Raw genomic sequence first — 16,831 nt, 5'->3', positions numbered from 1 at the left:
AAGATCTCTTCATTAGTGCAACTTAATGCATTGCATTGCATTGTAGTTTAAATCTTTAATGGTGGCTTTTTTTAATATATTAGGACTAGTATTTTCCTGGGGAGATGGAGATTTTGGAAAACTGGGTCGAGGAGGAAGTGAAGGATGCAACATTCCTCAGAACATTGAAAGACTGAATGGCCAGGGAGTCTGCCAGATCGAGTGTGGAGCTCAGTTCTCTTTGGCTCTTACAAAATCTGGTGTGGTGTGGACATGGTATGTCATATTTAACAAATTGTGAGCTTTGTTAGAATTAGACAAATTGATAGGAAGACTAGAACAGAAGTAAGATAAATTGTATAGATTATAATTGCAACCAACAAAGGTGAGGAATGAGAACAGCTGATCGGTGGGTATTTTTAATGCAAAATTAGAGAATATGGTCAAGGCATTAAATGTCACTAGCTTTTTTGATTTGCAAGTCCCCTTTCCAAAAATTCTGAAGTAGAATATATTAATAATAACAGTATTATAACTGAACAATTTTTTGTCCCACTTTGAAATTACTTTGTCCCAAATCTCATAAATGAATGATCAAATCTGCTGTCAAAAGAAGATGTGCTGGCCATCAGTTTGGACAACTTTAAAAGGGGATTAGACTAATTGATAAAAGATAAGGCTATTGATGGCTGCTATCAGTGGCTGTTAATCATAATGGTAACATCAGGGGTCGGCAACCTGCGGCCCGCCGAGGCCTAGGGACCGGCCCCGGCCCAGTCATGCCGCCGATTGCTGCCAGCGAAAGGCGGCCTCCCCCCTCCTTCCAGCCTCTGTGAAGGCCCAAGCCTCCACAGAGGCCGGGAAAGGGCACAGGGGCCGCCCGCGATCGTGGCGCTCTCGGCAATCGTGGGCGCTCTCCTCCCTGTTTCCCGGCCTCTGTGAAGGCCCAAGCCTCCACAGAGGCCGGGAAAGGGCGCGGGGGCCGCCCGTGATTGCGGCGATCGCGGACGCTCTCCTCCCTCTTTCCCGGCCTCTGTGAAGGCCCAAGCCTCCACAGAGGCCGGGAAAGGGCGCGGGGGCCGCCCGCGATCGTCGCGGGAGCGGGCGCTCTCCTCCATCTTTCCTGGCCTCTGTGAAGGCCCAAGCCTCCACAGAGGCCAGGAAAGGGCGCTGGGGCAGCCTGCGATCATGGCGATCGCGGCGATCGCGGGCGCTCTCCTCCCTCTTTCCCGGCCTCTGTGAAGGCCCAAGCCTCCACAGAGGCTGGGAAAGGGCGCGGGGGCAGCCTGCGATCGCGGCAATCGCGGCGATCGCAGGCGCTCTCCTCCTTCTTTCCCGTTGTCTGAAGGACAGCCATCCGGCCCCCGGCTCAAAAAGGTTGCCTACCCCTGGGTAACATGTTATCTCTAGTGTTAAGGAGCAACAAGAAGCAATTCCCAGTTGTTGACAGATTTGGGCAGGAGGGTTCTGCTGCCAGTGTGTTCTGCTTGTAGGTGTCTCAGAAGGCATCTGGTTGGCCATTTTGCAATCAAAATGTTGGAGGAGGTAGACCTTTAATATGTTAGAACATGGTTCTTCTTACATTCTAAGCCTTTGCTTTGATATATTGGGGGGAATAAGGTTTATATTAGAAAAGTCCTCATAGTAATTGGAAAATGTTGATTTGTTGGACCTGCTTGAGAAAAAAAAGTAAATCTAGATGCACTTTTTATTATTAAAATGTCTGAGCTAAGAATAAGGGCTCCTGGACCAAACTGGGCTTCTTTCAGACATTCTGTTTCAAGTTTTGCCTCTGTGGATATTGAGGGGAAGGAAAACTGGTGTGGAGAATATAGAAAAAACAATCATTGACTTTTTTCCTCTTGTGCAGGGGAAAATATTTCTCTAGCTGTTGGTTTCAGATGCTTAGACCCATGTAGGAATTCTGACTTGCTGTTTTATCCTCAGGGGCAAAGGAGACTACTTCAGGCTAGGACATGGTACAGATGTTCACGTAAGAAAGCCGCAAGTAGTAGAAGGGCTGAGAGGGAAGAAGATAGTTCATGTGGCAGTAGGTGCACTCCATTGCCTAGCAGTTACCGACACAGGGCAGGTAAGGAAAAATTGTCAGTCCACTCTGAAGACCATTATGTGGTCGTAAGTCCTACTGAGTTAATATGATTTTCTTCACGCAGCTTGTTTAAAACTAAAGTTTGAGCTCCTGGCAATAAATGAATAAATGCTGAAACAGTGAGTACAATAATGAAATAATTTCATGAAACTTGTAAAAAATCACTGCCAATATTAACTATTCTTCCTTTTCTTTCTTATCAGGCAGTATGGCCTTTTTCTAATTGTGTTGTAGTTTTATTTTGTTCATAGATAAAGTACATTTAAAATAGTAGACTTATTGTTGTGTGCCTTCAGGTCTTTTCTAACTTATGACAACTCTTAAGGTGAACTTATAACAGGGTTTTCTTGGCAAGATTTGTTCAGAGGGGACTTGCCTTTGCCCTCTTGTGAGGCCGAGACACTGTGACTTGCCCAAGGTCACCTAGTGGTTTTGCATGGGTGAGTGGGGATTCGAGATTCCAGTGCTCAAACCACTACACTAGTCTGATTCTCTATAAGTTATTTTTAAAAGCAATGAAGGAGCTTCATATTGGAGGGGCATTCCAGAAACAGGCTTAACCCTCTCTCTTCCTGGGGTGTGTTGTGGTTGTATTATTCATACATTTTTCATGAGAATTTAGATTCTGTAGAGGCTAGTAGTCAATAAGACTTTTTAATGGCATTTTTAAAAAAGTGTTTTAGAATGGTAATAAATCAAAGCCTTTTTAGAAATATTATGCAAGTAGTTCACTTCAATTTCATACAGACCGAAAATTATGGAGAAACTAAATTATTTTGAGTGCGCTGTGTATGCTTCCATCTTAAAAGAGAGCCAGCATGGTTTTGTGGTTTGAGCATTGGAGTACAACTCTTTGAAGAACAAGGTTCAAATCCTTGCCCCACTCTCTTAGCCTCAGAGGAAGGCAAATCCTCTCTGGATGAATTTTGCTGAGAAAACTCCATTGTAGGTTCACCTTAGGGTTGCTTTAAGTTGGAAATGATTTGAAGGAACACAATAACAAATATATGAAAAGCTTACTGGAAAAAGTGATGCAGAGAATTATCTGCTTTATTGACAGGTGTATGCTTGGGGTGATAATGATCATGGACAGCAAGGCAATGGAACTACTACAGTCAACAGAAAACCCACTCTGGTTCAGGGTTTAGAAGGCCAGAAAATTACTCGTGTAGCATGTGGATCTTCCCACAGTGTGGCTTGGACAACAATGGATGTAGCTACACCTTCTGTGCATGAACCAGTTCTCTTTCAAACAGCGAGAGACCCTTTAGGTGCATCCTATTTAGGTAATATACGGCTAGCATTTTTTTTTAACAATATAGGTGGAAGAAATAGTGGGAGAGAGAAATGTATTGTGTTCGGAAAAAACCAAACTTGTGCTCTAAAAAGAGTCAACTAGTGGTTTAATGACTCATTACCTCAGCGTGTCCCCATCTGACCTGTAGCACAAGGAGAGGGGAACATCTTGGACTGTGATGTTCATTGTGTGGTAGTCACTGTGGCAATTTAAGTACAGTACACCCTTGGCTTACGCGGGAGATCCGTTCCGGACCCCCCCCTGCATAAGCCAAATAGCGCGTATGCTCGAGCCCCATTCACTTGAATGGGGCTTGTGCATGTGGCGTGGCAGCGTGGGCGCGCCATGGGCGTGTGCCCCATTCATTCCAATGGGACGCGCTGCCCCTCGTGCTCCTGCACGGCTCTCCTCAGGTTAGGGCGTATGACGCGGGCGCCCTGTAACTGGCTCTTGGGTCTTTGCTTTGTTTAAGTATGGCTTCTGTTAACAGATTCTAGCTCAATAGCTAGAAATATAAGAAAGGGAAGAGGAATAATATATTGTTAAACTTTAGACTTGGTTAAATGATGTTTTGGATGCTAAGATTTCTTGTTTAGATTTAATCTCAAGCAATTTATAATTCTTTGATCTGAAATTTGATAACTGAATAACAAAAATGAACACTAGATAGAATAATTAATCATGTAAGTGTTTGCTACCTTTTATGTCAGTTGCTATAAAATAATTTATTGTAGCAAAACTGAAGGGTATGAGTGACCAGTCATGCTGTAAGGCCATTGATGAGAAATACTATGAGTGAAGAAAGAACAAACAAATATTTTTATGCAAGTTCTTAGTTCTACAGCTGTGTATTCACGTGTACAAATTTTATGAGCCAAATTAACTTGTGAATTTGTTATCTTTGAGTTTACCTGCTCTTCATTGTCTGAGACATCGAATTATAAACTCCTGGATATTTCTTATCTCTTGCAGGTGTCCCATCAGATGCAGATTCTTCTGCTGCTAGTAACAAAATCAATGGTACAAACAGCTCCAAACCTAACCGACCTTCTCTTGCCAAGATCCTTTTGTCACTAGATGGCAACCTTGCCAAACAGCAGGCTTTATCTCATATATTGACAGCTTTGCAAATCATGTATGCTAGGTGAGCATGTGCCTAAAGACAGATAGTGGAAGAAATTTTCTTTTAGTGTCCAAGTTGGCCTTTGGTATTAGCTCCAGCATTTCTGAGACCCTGGAAAATATATGTTTGAACAACAACTTCCACAATCAGATAGGGTTCTGGGAACTGTATTCCTTCCCCCCAAAACCTTTCAGAGTTCTAGATTTTCTGATTCTTGATAGTTTCTGAAGAAAATTTGTGTACTAATAAGCAGTACAACTAATTAAACTGGAATTGACAAGGAAGTCTATTGGTTGACTTTGAGTTGATATACCGTATATACTCAACTATAAATTGATCTCATGTATAAGTCGAGGTCAGGTTTTGGGACCAGAATTATGGATTTTGCCATGACCTGTGGATAGGTCAAGGGTAAAACTTGGAGGCTCCTTCAGTGTGTGTATACAGCGTGCCCGCGCCATACGCGGCCTTGAGCATATGCGTTCAAGCCGCGGGGCATGCGTGGGGCGGAAGAGGCAGCGCGTCCTATTCAATTGAATGGGCGCACACGCCCGTTACGCCCCACGTGCGCCCGCGCCGCCGCGCACGAGCCCCATTGTTTCCAATGGGGCTCGAGCATAGGCAAAATTCGCCTTACGCGGAAGGATCCGGAACGGATCCCCCGTGTAAGGCGAGGACGGACTGTATGTGTGTTTGGCAAGAGAGACTCTCACTGAGGCTTTTTGCTTCATTGTTTCAGCTTTCATTTCAGCCAGACCCGCGGGTGGGAGAGGGGCTCTTAAACAAATAACAATATCAATAAATCACCCAGGACTCTTTCTGCTTGACTCCAGAGAGAAATAAACTCTTCTCTGCACCACATGGGGAAATCTGAAAGAGCTGCTATCACATTATCATAGTGACTCATAAATAAATTGACCTGGGATTTTGGGGTCAATATTTGGGCATAAATTTTTAGATTTATAGATGAGTATATATGGTACTCTGTGTGTATGTGTGGATACACATGTACATGAGAGACAGTTCCATCTGCAAACCTACTAAACCAGGGGTCGGCAACCTCCGGCCTGTGGGCCGGATGCGGCCCGCGGACGCCTTTCTGACGGCCCCCGGTCCCTCCTGCCGCCGAAATCGCTGCCAATTTTGGCCGCTCCGGCCGCCATTTTGTCCTTCAAAATGGTGGTGAAGTTGGTCGCGCGAGACTTCACCGCCATTTTGAAGGGCAAAATGGCGGCGCCCATTAGGAGGCCCGCTGCGGCCTCCGGAGCCATGAAACAGGGCTCCAGGAGCCGCACCGGGCCTTTGGGAGGCCCGCTGCGGCAGCCGGTGCCCTGAAACGGGGCTCCAGGAGCCGCACCGGGCCTTCCAATGGGCGCCGCCCACCTCCCTCCTGACTCCACCCTCCCTCCTCCCTCCTATAAATGGAGGGGTGGGGGGGAGGGGGAGGAGGCAGTGAGAGAGAGAGGGAGGGGAGGAGGAGAGAGAGAAAGAGAGGGTGGGAGGGAGAGGAGAGAGAGGGAGGGAGGGGAGAAGAGAGAGAGAGAGAGAGGGTGGGAGTGAGAGGGAGGGAGGAAGGGAGAGAAAGAAAGTGGTTTGAGACAGTGGCATGTGTTTTTTGCTGTTTTGTGGCCTTGCCTAGTCGCTTCCATTCTTGCAAATATTGCTATTATTATTGTTGTTATCCTTTGGTATTCTCTTTGCAAAATCCCCCCACATGGACTTGCTTGCTCTTTTCTGGGTTGAGACAGTGGCATGCATTTTTTGCTGTTTTGTGGCCTTGCCTAGTAGCTTCTTGCAAATATTGTTATTATTATGCGGTTCCGCCCCTGTAGGGTGGAAATTCTGCCCCTGACATGTGGCTCCACCCCCGGATAGTGGAAGCTCTGCCCTGGCATGTGGCTCCGCCCCAGAGGGTGGAAGCTCCACCCCCAGGCTTCGGCCCCCAGTTGTCTGAGGGACAGCAGCCCGGCCCCCGGCTCAAAAAGGTTGCCTACCCCTGTACTAAACCCTTAGAAACTGTGGGTGATTTCACTAATATACGTTTTCTATCTGATGTTATGTCAGCTTATTAATAGGTCAAGTTTTAGATATGCTCTTTTAAAGACATACTTAAGCATGGGCAGTTCCTCTTAGCTAAAGGAAACCACTTTGCTGCTTTAAAACCCATTTTGGGAGAAAGGCAAGATATAGGTAAATAAATAATTCAAGCAAAGATGTTAATAATGTATCTTACAGGGTAACATGCCTGTATGTTTGAAGCTGTTGTCTTTGCCTTTACAGACTTTGTGGTGCCTATTTCTTCCTATCATGTTTTTAAAGGGATGATAAGCTATATTCCGTTGTATTTTCATCTACTGAGAATGCTTAGATTAGATGGTCCTTATTTAGGGCTAGCACTGAATGAATAGTGATGATTCTGATTAATTTTTTATAAAAGAGGCAGCAGCTAATGTAGCAGAAAATATGATGAAAATTTTCATTTTGGTTTAGGGATGCTGTGGTTGGAGCATTGATGCCTGCAAGTATGATTGCACCAGTAGAATGTTTGTCTTCATCTCCTGCACCACCTCCAGACCTTTCTTCCACAAGCAGTACTTCCAGTGGAGAAGAAAATATGCTAGTGATAGATGTAGAAGAGCGATTAAGCCCAACCCCTTGGCAAGACAGGAGAACAGAGGTAAATATTTTTCTCAGATGAAAACATGAACATCATTCCTGTAGAAGGTGGGCAGAATAATTGATTTCTTCCCACATAATATTTAGTAGAACTATGTAATTTGTCTGCATTTCATAGATGTAGCATTTCAGTATAAAAATATTATGTGTAGATGTGTTCTTAGTCTAGTTTATGAGCTTTGGAAATAATTGTGTGAGGCAGTTACAACACCTATAATAAAATAAGATGCCAAACCTTTTTAAGCCTCAGAGCTATGCAACAAGACAGACATTTTAAAGTTTCTCATGTTTTAGAATATCATTTTAATATGGCTGACTGTATTCCCCTCTATGAGCCTGCTTGGGCCTTGAAATCGCCTCTCAGTCCTATAACTAACAAAAGCTTGGGTGGTGGGAACACAAGTTGGGCCTTCTTGGTGGCTGCCGCTAGATTTTTGAATTCTCTTTCCAGCGCAGAATGGTCTCCTCCTTGCATCAGTAAGCAAAACCCTTCTTACTCCAACAGCTGGAGAAACAGAAAGCTGTAAATGGCTTGAGGGTGTGGCTTTGTTTTGATCTGTATTGTCTTAAACTGAATTGATTTTAACTGCTTTTTATCTTTCTAAATGTAGATTTAAATGGTTTTAATACTGTAAACCTAATGAGCCCTCCACATTTGTTGGGGTTAATCTCGCAGAACCCCTGCAAAAGTGGAAAAACAGTGAATATCAGCAGAGTCACTCTTTCTTGGAGGGGTCTTCTTGGGGTGGCAAGGGAAGACAAGGCACCATTATTGTGTTCCCCAGGCATGGGGCCTCACTTACCCTACCTGGTCTTTGCCCACTTGTCTTCTTTTTCTCTTTCTTTCATGGCCAGATAACATGTGGAGGTGCTGGGAGCAATGGAGGGAAGGAGACTGGGAGGGCGTCAGGAAGCATAGCCCCTACTTTCCTTCCTCTGCCAGCTGATGCCAACTGCTGCCTCCACCACCACAGTCCTCTGGGGGCTTGCTTGCTTACCCTCCCTGCCTCTTCCTCTCATAGCAGGGGTGCACATGAAGGTGTGGGTACAGCAGGGGAAAGGAGTGTAGGAAGGTGGCCAGGGCAATTGGTGGAGGGTGGAGCTCCTTACCTCCCCCTTCTGCCAGGTGTTGCCAGTGCCACAGTCCCTGGGATTTACCCACCTCCTTGCCTCTTTCTCCCATGGCAGAGTGCATATGGAGCAGAAAATGTAGCAGAAAATATGCTGCCAAGGAAAAAAACTACTTTCTCTCTCACTTTCCCTTTTCTCTCCCCCCCCCCCCCCCAGAAAAATACACATAATTGAAACTGCAAACAAGGTCAGCTGTAGTTTAATTCCCTGTTAATGTTCACTTTTTGTATGTTTTTAGTTACAGTATATTGTTGTTTTTGAATGGGAAACTCTTTGGAGTGCCAATTCTAGGAGAAAGGCAGGATATAAATAAATATAAAAATGAGTGAATGAATAAATACTTGAGAATTTTCTTACAGTAGGAGGATTAAGATTTTTTAAAAAATCACTGAACAATTTGGCAAGACAGACATACATCTGTGGCTTGCCTCTTAGCTGTGCAAAATTCCACTGTATCTGATTTAACAGCCTCTATCTGTTACTGTCATATTGTTTTGTTTGATTAGGTGGCTTCTTCAGAAGATGCTGTAACTCCTTCTGCTGTGACTCCCTCTGCCACTGCAGCCTCATCTCGTCCTTTCATTCCTGTCACAGATGACCCTGGAGCAGCTAGTATAATAGCAGAGACGATGACCAAAACCAAAGAGGTGCTGTTTCTATTTTTTTCTTATGTATATTTACAATATGTGTTCAAAAGAAACTAAATGTTGATGGTGTTTGAGAGATTTGGGTTGTAGGGCAGTCAGCTATTGTCAATCTGTTATGGCTAAAAATAAAATATTTAAGTCTATGCTAAAGTATAGAGTTAACAGGCAGTAGAATCTGAAACTGTATATATTGGGCTATTGGGCTAAATCTGGTTGTTAGTTCTAACTAGTACAAGTGGATAAAATCAGTGTTAACTTTGCAAGTCTACACTTACATAATTTCCACAGTTTCAATTTGTTTATTGTAGTTAGGATTATCAACAGAATTTAGCCCCATTCTAATTTGTTAATTGTCCTTTTTTTTAAAAAAAACAACAACCCTCATCTCTACTAGTTATAGTAAAAGTTTTCACATATGTTCTTCATTTGTCTTATCTTCCATTTTATTTTGAAGGATGTGGAAAGCCAAAGTAAGGTCTCTGGTCCTGAACCACAATACTTGGATGAATTTACTGGTCTCCTGGTTCCAGATGACACCAGAGTCATGGTTGATCTGCTGAAGCTGGCTGTGTCCAGTCGTGCTGGAGAGAAGGGAAAAGATGTTCTTTCAGCTGTGCTGTCTGGCATGGGTACTGCTTACCCTCAGGTGGGTTAAACTAACCTCAGTTTTTACTCCATTGTTACTCTTTAACTTCCGTGATGGGAATTCCTAATAATGAAATTGTTGCTGAAAAGTTAAAAGCACTGCAAAAGATGTGTCCATGGAGTGACATTCTTAAAGATATTTTCAAAATGAAACTGTAATATGTAAACAAGTTTTATCAAGATGTTTCCAGCTGAAAGGCTGACCGGGAAAAGTTGAAATTTTGTAAGGAAAATGTGTGTATGTGCATGGGCATGTATATGTTATTGTACAAGTTTGTAAAAAACTGATTGGAAAATTGGGTTCATGTCTCTTGTGTTTCTTTGAGACAAGCTTCAAACAATTTAATTTTTCTTTTTCTTTGGTCTATTCTGGTAAGGCAAGTGTCCCAAATGTGAAAACACTCCCAATGCAGCCAAATACACTTTGATGCCCTTTTCAAAACCTTATGCTAAATGCAGTAATGTCTGCAGAGAAACCAACACTTCTGGGGATGGGATGGAACTTATCCCCCTGTCACTATATGCTTTCAGCTAACCTGTGACCTCAACAGGTTTTATGGAATACTATAGTTAGAGCATTGACTGAAGGATAAAGTGGCTTTGTTTTCAAAGAGTGAATCATCAGAGATTTGTATTTTCAGGTTGCTGATATGTTGTTGGAGCTCTGTGTTACAGAATTAGAAGATGTGGCAACTGATTCACAAAGCGGTCGTTTGTCTTCACAACCTGTGGTGGTGGAAAGTAGTCATCCCTATACAGATGATACTTCCACAAGTGGCACAGTTAAAATACCAGGTATGAAATCTCAGAAAGTTCTCATGGGGCCCGTACAGACAGGCCAAAATAAAGCTGCTTTGGTTCACTTTGGAGGTATGCTGTTTAAATGATACGCACATCTTAAGAGGCCAGAAGCTGCCTCTTCCAGCCTCTTAGGACGCATACATCATTTAAACAGTATAGCTCTAAAATGACCCAAAGCAGTTTTATTTTGGCTTGTCTGTTCGGGCCCATTGATAGGTTAAAACAATACCTGTTCATTCATTTCAAATGTTTGTAGAAGCTTCATTTTTCTTTTTTAAATGAAAAAAATGTACTGTTACATCCTGAAACTCTTCAGTATTTTGGATAAATATAAACAAAAATGGCATGTCAGCTGTCATTAAGCTCCCATAAGGATTGTGTGGACTTCCTTGGGCAGTGATTATTAGGTTAGAAAAAGTACAATATTTTCTCATTCACAGTGTTTCTGCAGCATGATGATTCCTGTGTTGACTATCATTACTTAATGGAATTAATTTTAGATTAATTCAGGGGAGCTATGTCTATGTTGTCTATTAAGATCATTTTGACTTTCTTGCTTTAAGACAAAGTTCCATATTTTTGATGGCTAAGAGCCTTTAAAGGCTAAAGTTGAAGTCTGGACTTAATAGTTGTTAAATGTATGCACAATCCTCTTTATTATGTTGACCTGTACTTTGGGTAATCATCATACAAAGTTTTAAATGAACCTTTCATTAAAGTTTGTTTATTTATTTATGTACTGCTTTTCTTCTAAAGCAGGATCCAGACATCTTACAATATAAAATCAGGGAATCTTGCTAAATATACAACACAAAAGATTTGAAAAACTATACAGAAAGATGGCTTGTATGTGGTCTATTGTTCTTGCTATAGATTTCTGATTGTATTTCTCTGGCTTTAATCTTCAGGTGCTGAAGGACTTAGAGTAGAGTTTGATCGCCAGTGTTCTACAGAGCGACGCCATGATCCGCTCACTGTCATGGATGGAGTCAACCGGATAGTTTCTGTGAGATCAGGTAATGATAAAGAATTTCAGATTGTTTCATTTTGGGTCCACTATTTTGCCATTGTTTTCATGGGTTATCAGCAAATGTTTATTGTGTTGCAAGTCAGTTTGCAGGTTTATTTATGGCAGGGAGAAATAATCTAAATAAATAAATAAATAAATATAATAAAAACAGATAATCTTTAACCCACAAAACATTGGGTAGACTGTGTGTGATAGAAGTAAACAGTTTTCACATACTGAATCCATAATCCTATGTAAAGCCTTCTGGCACACACTATTGTTGTTATGTATTCTTTTGAACTATAACCCACTTCAGCCCTTTGATCTTATGCTGGTTACAATTTTTAATTTGCCTCTTCCTGATCTAGTTTTGATTTGCAAAACATATTCTCTGGGTAGTACAGAAGAACAATCCATGTCACGTGGGTTGTTTCCCTTCATGGCAATGCAGAAGGCAGGAGTACGTGATCCAGTAAATTCTTGAATGTTGATTGTGATTTGTTCTCTGGAAGTAGATTTGTGATGCATCTAGTTTGCAATAGTCGAATAAAGTTGTGGGAATAGTATGTGGCTTTTCTTGGTGAAGTTAAAATTTATTGTTCTGTATGGCAACATGACAAAAAGAGCAGATCCCTACCCTCAGAGTTTATAATCTAAATAGCCTTTTTCACCCCTACTTTATAGGTCGAGAATGGTCTGACTGGTCTAGTGAACTGCGCATTCCAGGAGATGAATTAAAATGGAAATTTATCAGTGATGGTTCTGTAAATGGATGGGGCTGGCGCTTCACAGTTTATCCCATCATGCCAGCAGCAGGTGAATGTTATATATGGCTGTGGGGCAGAATAGTGAATCACTTTGGTGTACATGTTTCCCAGTTATCAGGAAATATTATACTAGTAGATTAATAAACAGCTTAAACAGGAGGGAGAGGAAAGATTGACTACATCTGCACTAGAGAACATGTGGTAAACATTTAACTCACATGATGGTAAGTTCAATCAATATGAACTTTTCTTCTACTGATGACAGCCAAGTGCCTGTGTTTAAAGAGGTTGTTGCTTTAAGAACCAATGTAGAGTAAAACCTTTTGATAACCTAGTTATCATGTGATAATTGTAGTCATTACAGGAATAGCAGTGGTCATGTGCACCTAGCTCATGTTTGAACTGTAGATTGTTAAGTTGCTGTTGCTATACTTGTAGTGTATATTTAAATTTTTCTTCCCAGTAGCCCAGGTCAGATTGCAGTTAAAATGGTACTTTAAAAAAAATGTGAATGCAAACTTTGATCGATACAAGTAATGTTATTATTTTTTCTGGCTGCAGGTCCAAAAGACCTTCTGTCTGATCGCTGCATACTTTCTTGCCCCTCAATGGATTTAGTAACATGTTTACTGGATTTCCGTTTGAATTTTGCATCTAATAGGAGCATTGTTCCTCGCTTAGCAGCCTCACTAGCAGCATGTGCTCAGCTGAGTGCTTTAGGTAGGTGCAATTTTGGGGAAGCTTCTGATTTACATATTTAAAATAGATTTTTAACTCTGTCTGCATTACTTTTTCCCCCATGCATCTTTTAGCTGCTGGCCACAGGATGTGGGCCTTACAAAGACTACGGAAGTTGCTAACCACTGAGTTTGGCCAGTCAATTAACATCAATAGAATACTGGGAGATAATGATGGTGAAGCACGCACTATGGTAATTCCTGTTGTAAAATCAAGAATATTTGAGGTGGTTGTGATGCTAATTTAAATAGTAACTCATAGCAATATTCCATGTTATGTAGAAGGTGGAGCAAGCTTATTTTCTCCTGCTCCAAAGTATAGGATCCAAACCACTGGATTCAAATTACAAGAAAAGAGATTTTGCCTGAAGAATTAGGAAGAACTTTCTGATAGTAAGAGCCACCTGACAATAGAATAGTCTACTTCAGAGGGTAGTGGACTCTTCTTTTTAGGCAGATGTTACTTGGTCATCTGTCAGGGATACTGTAATTGTGGATTCTTGCACTGTTGGAGGAGGGGTTAGATTTGATGACCTTTGGGTATATTCTGGCGCTATAATTCAGACAGTTTAATTATCCATGTAATACCATACAGCTTTTGGGTTTTAATGTAATTTTAGTGTTAGGTAATGCTTTTCCTCCCAGAAAAAACCATGGTCTTCTGGATACTTGATTGTGGAGTTAACAAAGGGTGACGTGATTAATTTTGTCAAAATTATGGCACAAATATGGCATGAATATTTCCTTTCCCTGGTAAAACTGTACATAGCAGTGTGATTTCATAGAACAGGAGGAGCCAAAGCTGCTTTATAGGTAGTCAGGCAGTACACATATAGTAGTAAAATTATATTTTGTAACTACACAGATGAGCAATTTCCCACCCCACCCATTGCCATGGTAGTTTAAAAGACCATTATGAAGAAAATCCATTACAAAGAGCCATTTGGAAACTATTACGTCTTGATACTTTTCCTTTCAGAGTTTCACCGGCAGTGCCTTAGCTGCTTTGGTTAAAGGCCTTCCTGAAGCTTTGCAGCGGCAATTTGATTATGAAGATCCCATTGTCAGAGGTGGCAAGCAATTACTCCACAGCCCCTTTTTTAAGGTAATATAGCTTGGGATACAGAAATAAGGGAAAATTTAGAAGATATAATTTGGGTAACCTTTAGCATTGCTTAAAAGCAAATTTTGAATGTGAAACTTCAGGCCAATCCTTATTATAAGTAGAAATGGTGACTGGAGAAGAACTTTAAAAGATTCACTTGATGAGTACTTCTAATATGAGGAACAGCCAGTAGTGATACAGTTGCCCAGATGAAATCTTGTGCTTTCCACCTAAATTGTTGTTGTTGTTTTTTGCTTGTAGGTGCTTGTAGCACTTGCTTGTGACTTAGAACTGGATACACTTCCCTGCTGTGCAGAGACACATAAATGGGCTTGGTTTCGAAGATACTGCATGGCTTCCAGGGTTGCTGTAGCCCTTGATAAGAGAACACCGTTGCCTCGCCTCTTCCTTGATGAGGTATTGGGGAACATCTTTAATGCTTGTACAGTGAAAGACACACATTTTAATTTATTATTCAGAAAGCTATTGTGGAAAGGATAATTAATGTGTAAATGTTGTGCACCTTCTGCAAAATGAGACCACCAAAGGATAATTAGAGGCCTGCCAATGTTTGGCTTGATTGACATCTCCTGCCTATTTTTAGCAGGATATTGTGGTGCCTGACTGTTTGCTCTTGGTGTCAAGGCAAAGTGAAATAGCAAAGAAATTTACAAAAAAAGTTAGGTGTTGTTTTGCTTTAACAAATCACTTTAAAAGTCTAATCTATATTGTAGGTGGCCAAGAAAGTTCGTGAATTAATGGCTGATAATGAAAATATGGATGTTTTACATGAGAGTCACGATGTTTTTAAGAGAGAGCAAGATGAACAGCTTGTGCAGTGGATGAATAGGTACTTGCAGGCTTCAATTTGTTGAACAATATTCCAGCTCTAAATGTGGGACTTTAGGATGTTTCTCATTACCATATGGCTTCTCTTCTTTTTAATAGGCGACCAGATGATTGGACACTTTCTGCAGGAGGGAGTGGAACTATTTATGGCTGGGGCCATAATCACAGAGGACAGCTTGGAGGCATTGAAGGTGCGAAGGTCAAAGTTCCTACTCCATGTGAAGCCCTTGCCACACTTAGACCTGTGCAGTTAATTGGCGGCGAACAAACACTTTTTGCAGTGACTGCTGATGGGAAGGTAAGTGTATACAGTACACTGGGCCCTTGGTATCTGCTGGGGTTTGGTTCGAAGACCCCTTGTGGATGTCAAAATCCATGGGTGCTCAAATCCTTTTAAATACAGTGGTATAGTACAATGGTTTCCCTTATATAAAATGGCAAAATCAAGTCTTGCTTCTTAGAATTTATATTTTTGGGAAATATTTTCAAACGGTGGATGCTTTAATCCATGGATAAAAAGTCAATGGATAAGGAGGGCTGACTGTATAACATGTTTAGTTAGGCCATATGGGAAAGACCCAAAGTGATCAGTGAGGTCTGAATGAAAAGGAAGATTGGTTCTGATGGAAGTAAACTGCACAATTGTAATATGTCAGATATACCAGAAACAGCAAGTACTGTTTCCATTGAAAGTCTCCAAGATCACTCAACTGAACTTGTATACACAAAGTGTTATTTGAAAGAGTTTGTTTATTTGTACAACAGTTGTTGGTTAACTTTGGAATTCAAAGCCCAACATCACGCAAATGACCACAAACATCCACTCCCAAGATTGCCCATACCTTCTATGACATCAGAAGAGAAAGCTACATGATAATCACATGAAATGTAGCATCTCATGCTCAGTCACACTGGAAGCTCTTGTTACCTGTATGGTAGAGTTGCAAGTTCTGTGTCATGAGTTCCTTCACTCCACTAGTTAGTGTTAAAAAGAAAAGGTCATGTGGAGAGGATAATCCAGCTGTTTCTTGTATTCCCCCCTCCCCAGTAACTTTTATGTGAGAGAATAGAGTAGGCCCTCTGTATCCACGGACTTGCCATCTGCGGATTCCAGCATCTGCGGATAGCAAGCCTGGGGAGGGGGCAGCAGAGGAGGAGAAGGAGACAGCAGAGCGGGGAGGAAGACAAGGGAAGGAGAAAGAGATGGCAGTGGCGGGAGGGAAGAGGAGGAGGGGGAGGAAGAGGTCTTCTGGATGAGAAAATTTGACAGGCTTATTAATAATTAGCTACTCTTTTTCTTTCTTTTCCATAAGACTATCAACACTGTTCTCCACAGAAGCATTGAATATTCACATTCACATGTGAAAAATTTTTGCAGTTAAAAATTCCTTTCTTTTTAGTTATATGCCACTGGATATGGTGCTGGTGGAAGGCTTGGAATTGGAGGGACAGAGTCTGTTTCTACTCCAACACTATTAGAATCTATTCAGCATGTGTTTATAAAGAAAGTTGCAGTAAATTCTGGAGGAAAGCATTGCCTAGCCCTGTCTTCAGAGGGAGAAGTCTATTCCTGGGGTGAGGCAGAAGATGGCAAACTGGGTCATGGCAACCGAAGGTAATACAATAATATTTCAGCAAATATGCTATGTGCCCATTAGGGTTGAGGCAGAGAAAAATCCTAAAAGAGGAAAAGCTCCCTATTTATAACTCAATATAGAATATTTGAATTGAGTCATTTCTTATATTGTGCCAGTGCTCTGTGGGAGAGCAGGCCTAGCCCCTCCTGTTTTTGGCAGACTCCACTAACATAACATAGCACAGGGATGGGTAACTTTGGCTCTCCACATATTGTTGGATTGCATCTTCCACCAGCACTAGGCAGCCAATGGTGAGCAATCATGAAAAGACTTAACATCATGAGGAGTGTTGTGGTTGACCATCTGTGGCATAGCACA

The 16,831-nt window shown here is 41.7% G+C and overlaps 1 protein-coding gene across 3 annotated transcripts in view; it reads left to right on the top strand.

The window, feature by feature from the left end:
* LOC149319338 (E3 ubiquitin-protein ligase HERC2) overlaps positions 1-16,831 on the top strand; it is a 130,982-nt gene that overhangs the window by 90,099 nt on the left and 24,052 nt on the right. For all 3 annotated transcript variants that reach the window (XM_089511505.1, XM_089511504.1, XM_089511503.1), the window contains exons 63-79: positions 84-255; positions 1,927-2,071; positions 3,150-3,375; positions 4,359-4,530; positions 7,000-7,186; positions 8,823-8,963; positions 9,418-9,609; positions 10,250-10,403; positions 11,318-11,425; positions 12,103-12,234; positions 12,747-12,905; positions 12,998-13,116; positions 13,902-14,027; positions 14,289-14,444; positions 14,762-14,877; positions 14,976-15,174; positions 16,277-16,491. In XM_089511505.1, the coding sequence (XP_089367631.1) occupies positions 84-255; positions 1,927-2,071; positions 3,150-3,375; positions 4,359-4,530; positions 7,000-7,186; positions 8,823-8,963; positions 9,418-9,609; positions 10,250-10,403; positions 11,318-11,425; positions 12,103-12,234; positions 12,747-12,905; positions 12,998-13,116; positions 13,902-14,027; positions 14,289-14,444; positions 14,762-14,877; positions 14,976-15,174; positions 16,277-16,491 (2,719 nt within the window). The remainder of the gene's footprint in view (positions 1-83; positions 256-1,926; positions 2,072-3,149; positions 3,376-4,358; positions 4,531-6,999; positions 7,187-8,822; positions 8,964-9,417; positions 9,610-10,249; positions 10,404-11,317; positions 11,426-12,102; positions 12,235-12,746; positions 12,906-12,997; positions 13,117-13,901; positions 14,028-14,288; positions 14,445-14,761; positions 14,878-14,975; positions 15,175-16,276; positions 16,492-16,831) is intronic.

This window comes from Sceloporus occidentalis, unplaced genomic scaffold (assembly GCF_023333645.1).
Source record: "Sceloporus occidentalis isolate IW3139 unplaced genomic scaffold, rSceOcc1.0.p SCAF_2, whole genome shotgun sequence".
Classification (NCBI taxonomy): domain Eukaryota; kingdom Metazoa; phylum Chordata; class Lepidosauria; order Squamata; family Phrynosomatidae; genus Sceloporus; species Sceloporus occidentalis.
The sequence above is the reverse complement of the archived record's forward strand: the minus strand, read 5'-3'. Positions and strand labels throughout refer to the sequence as shown.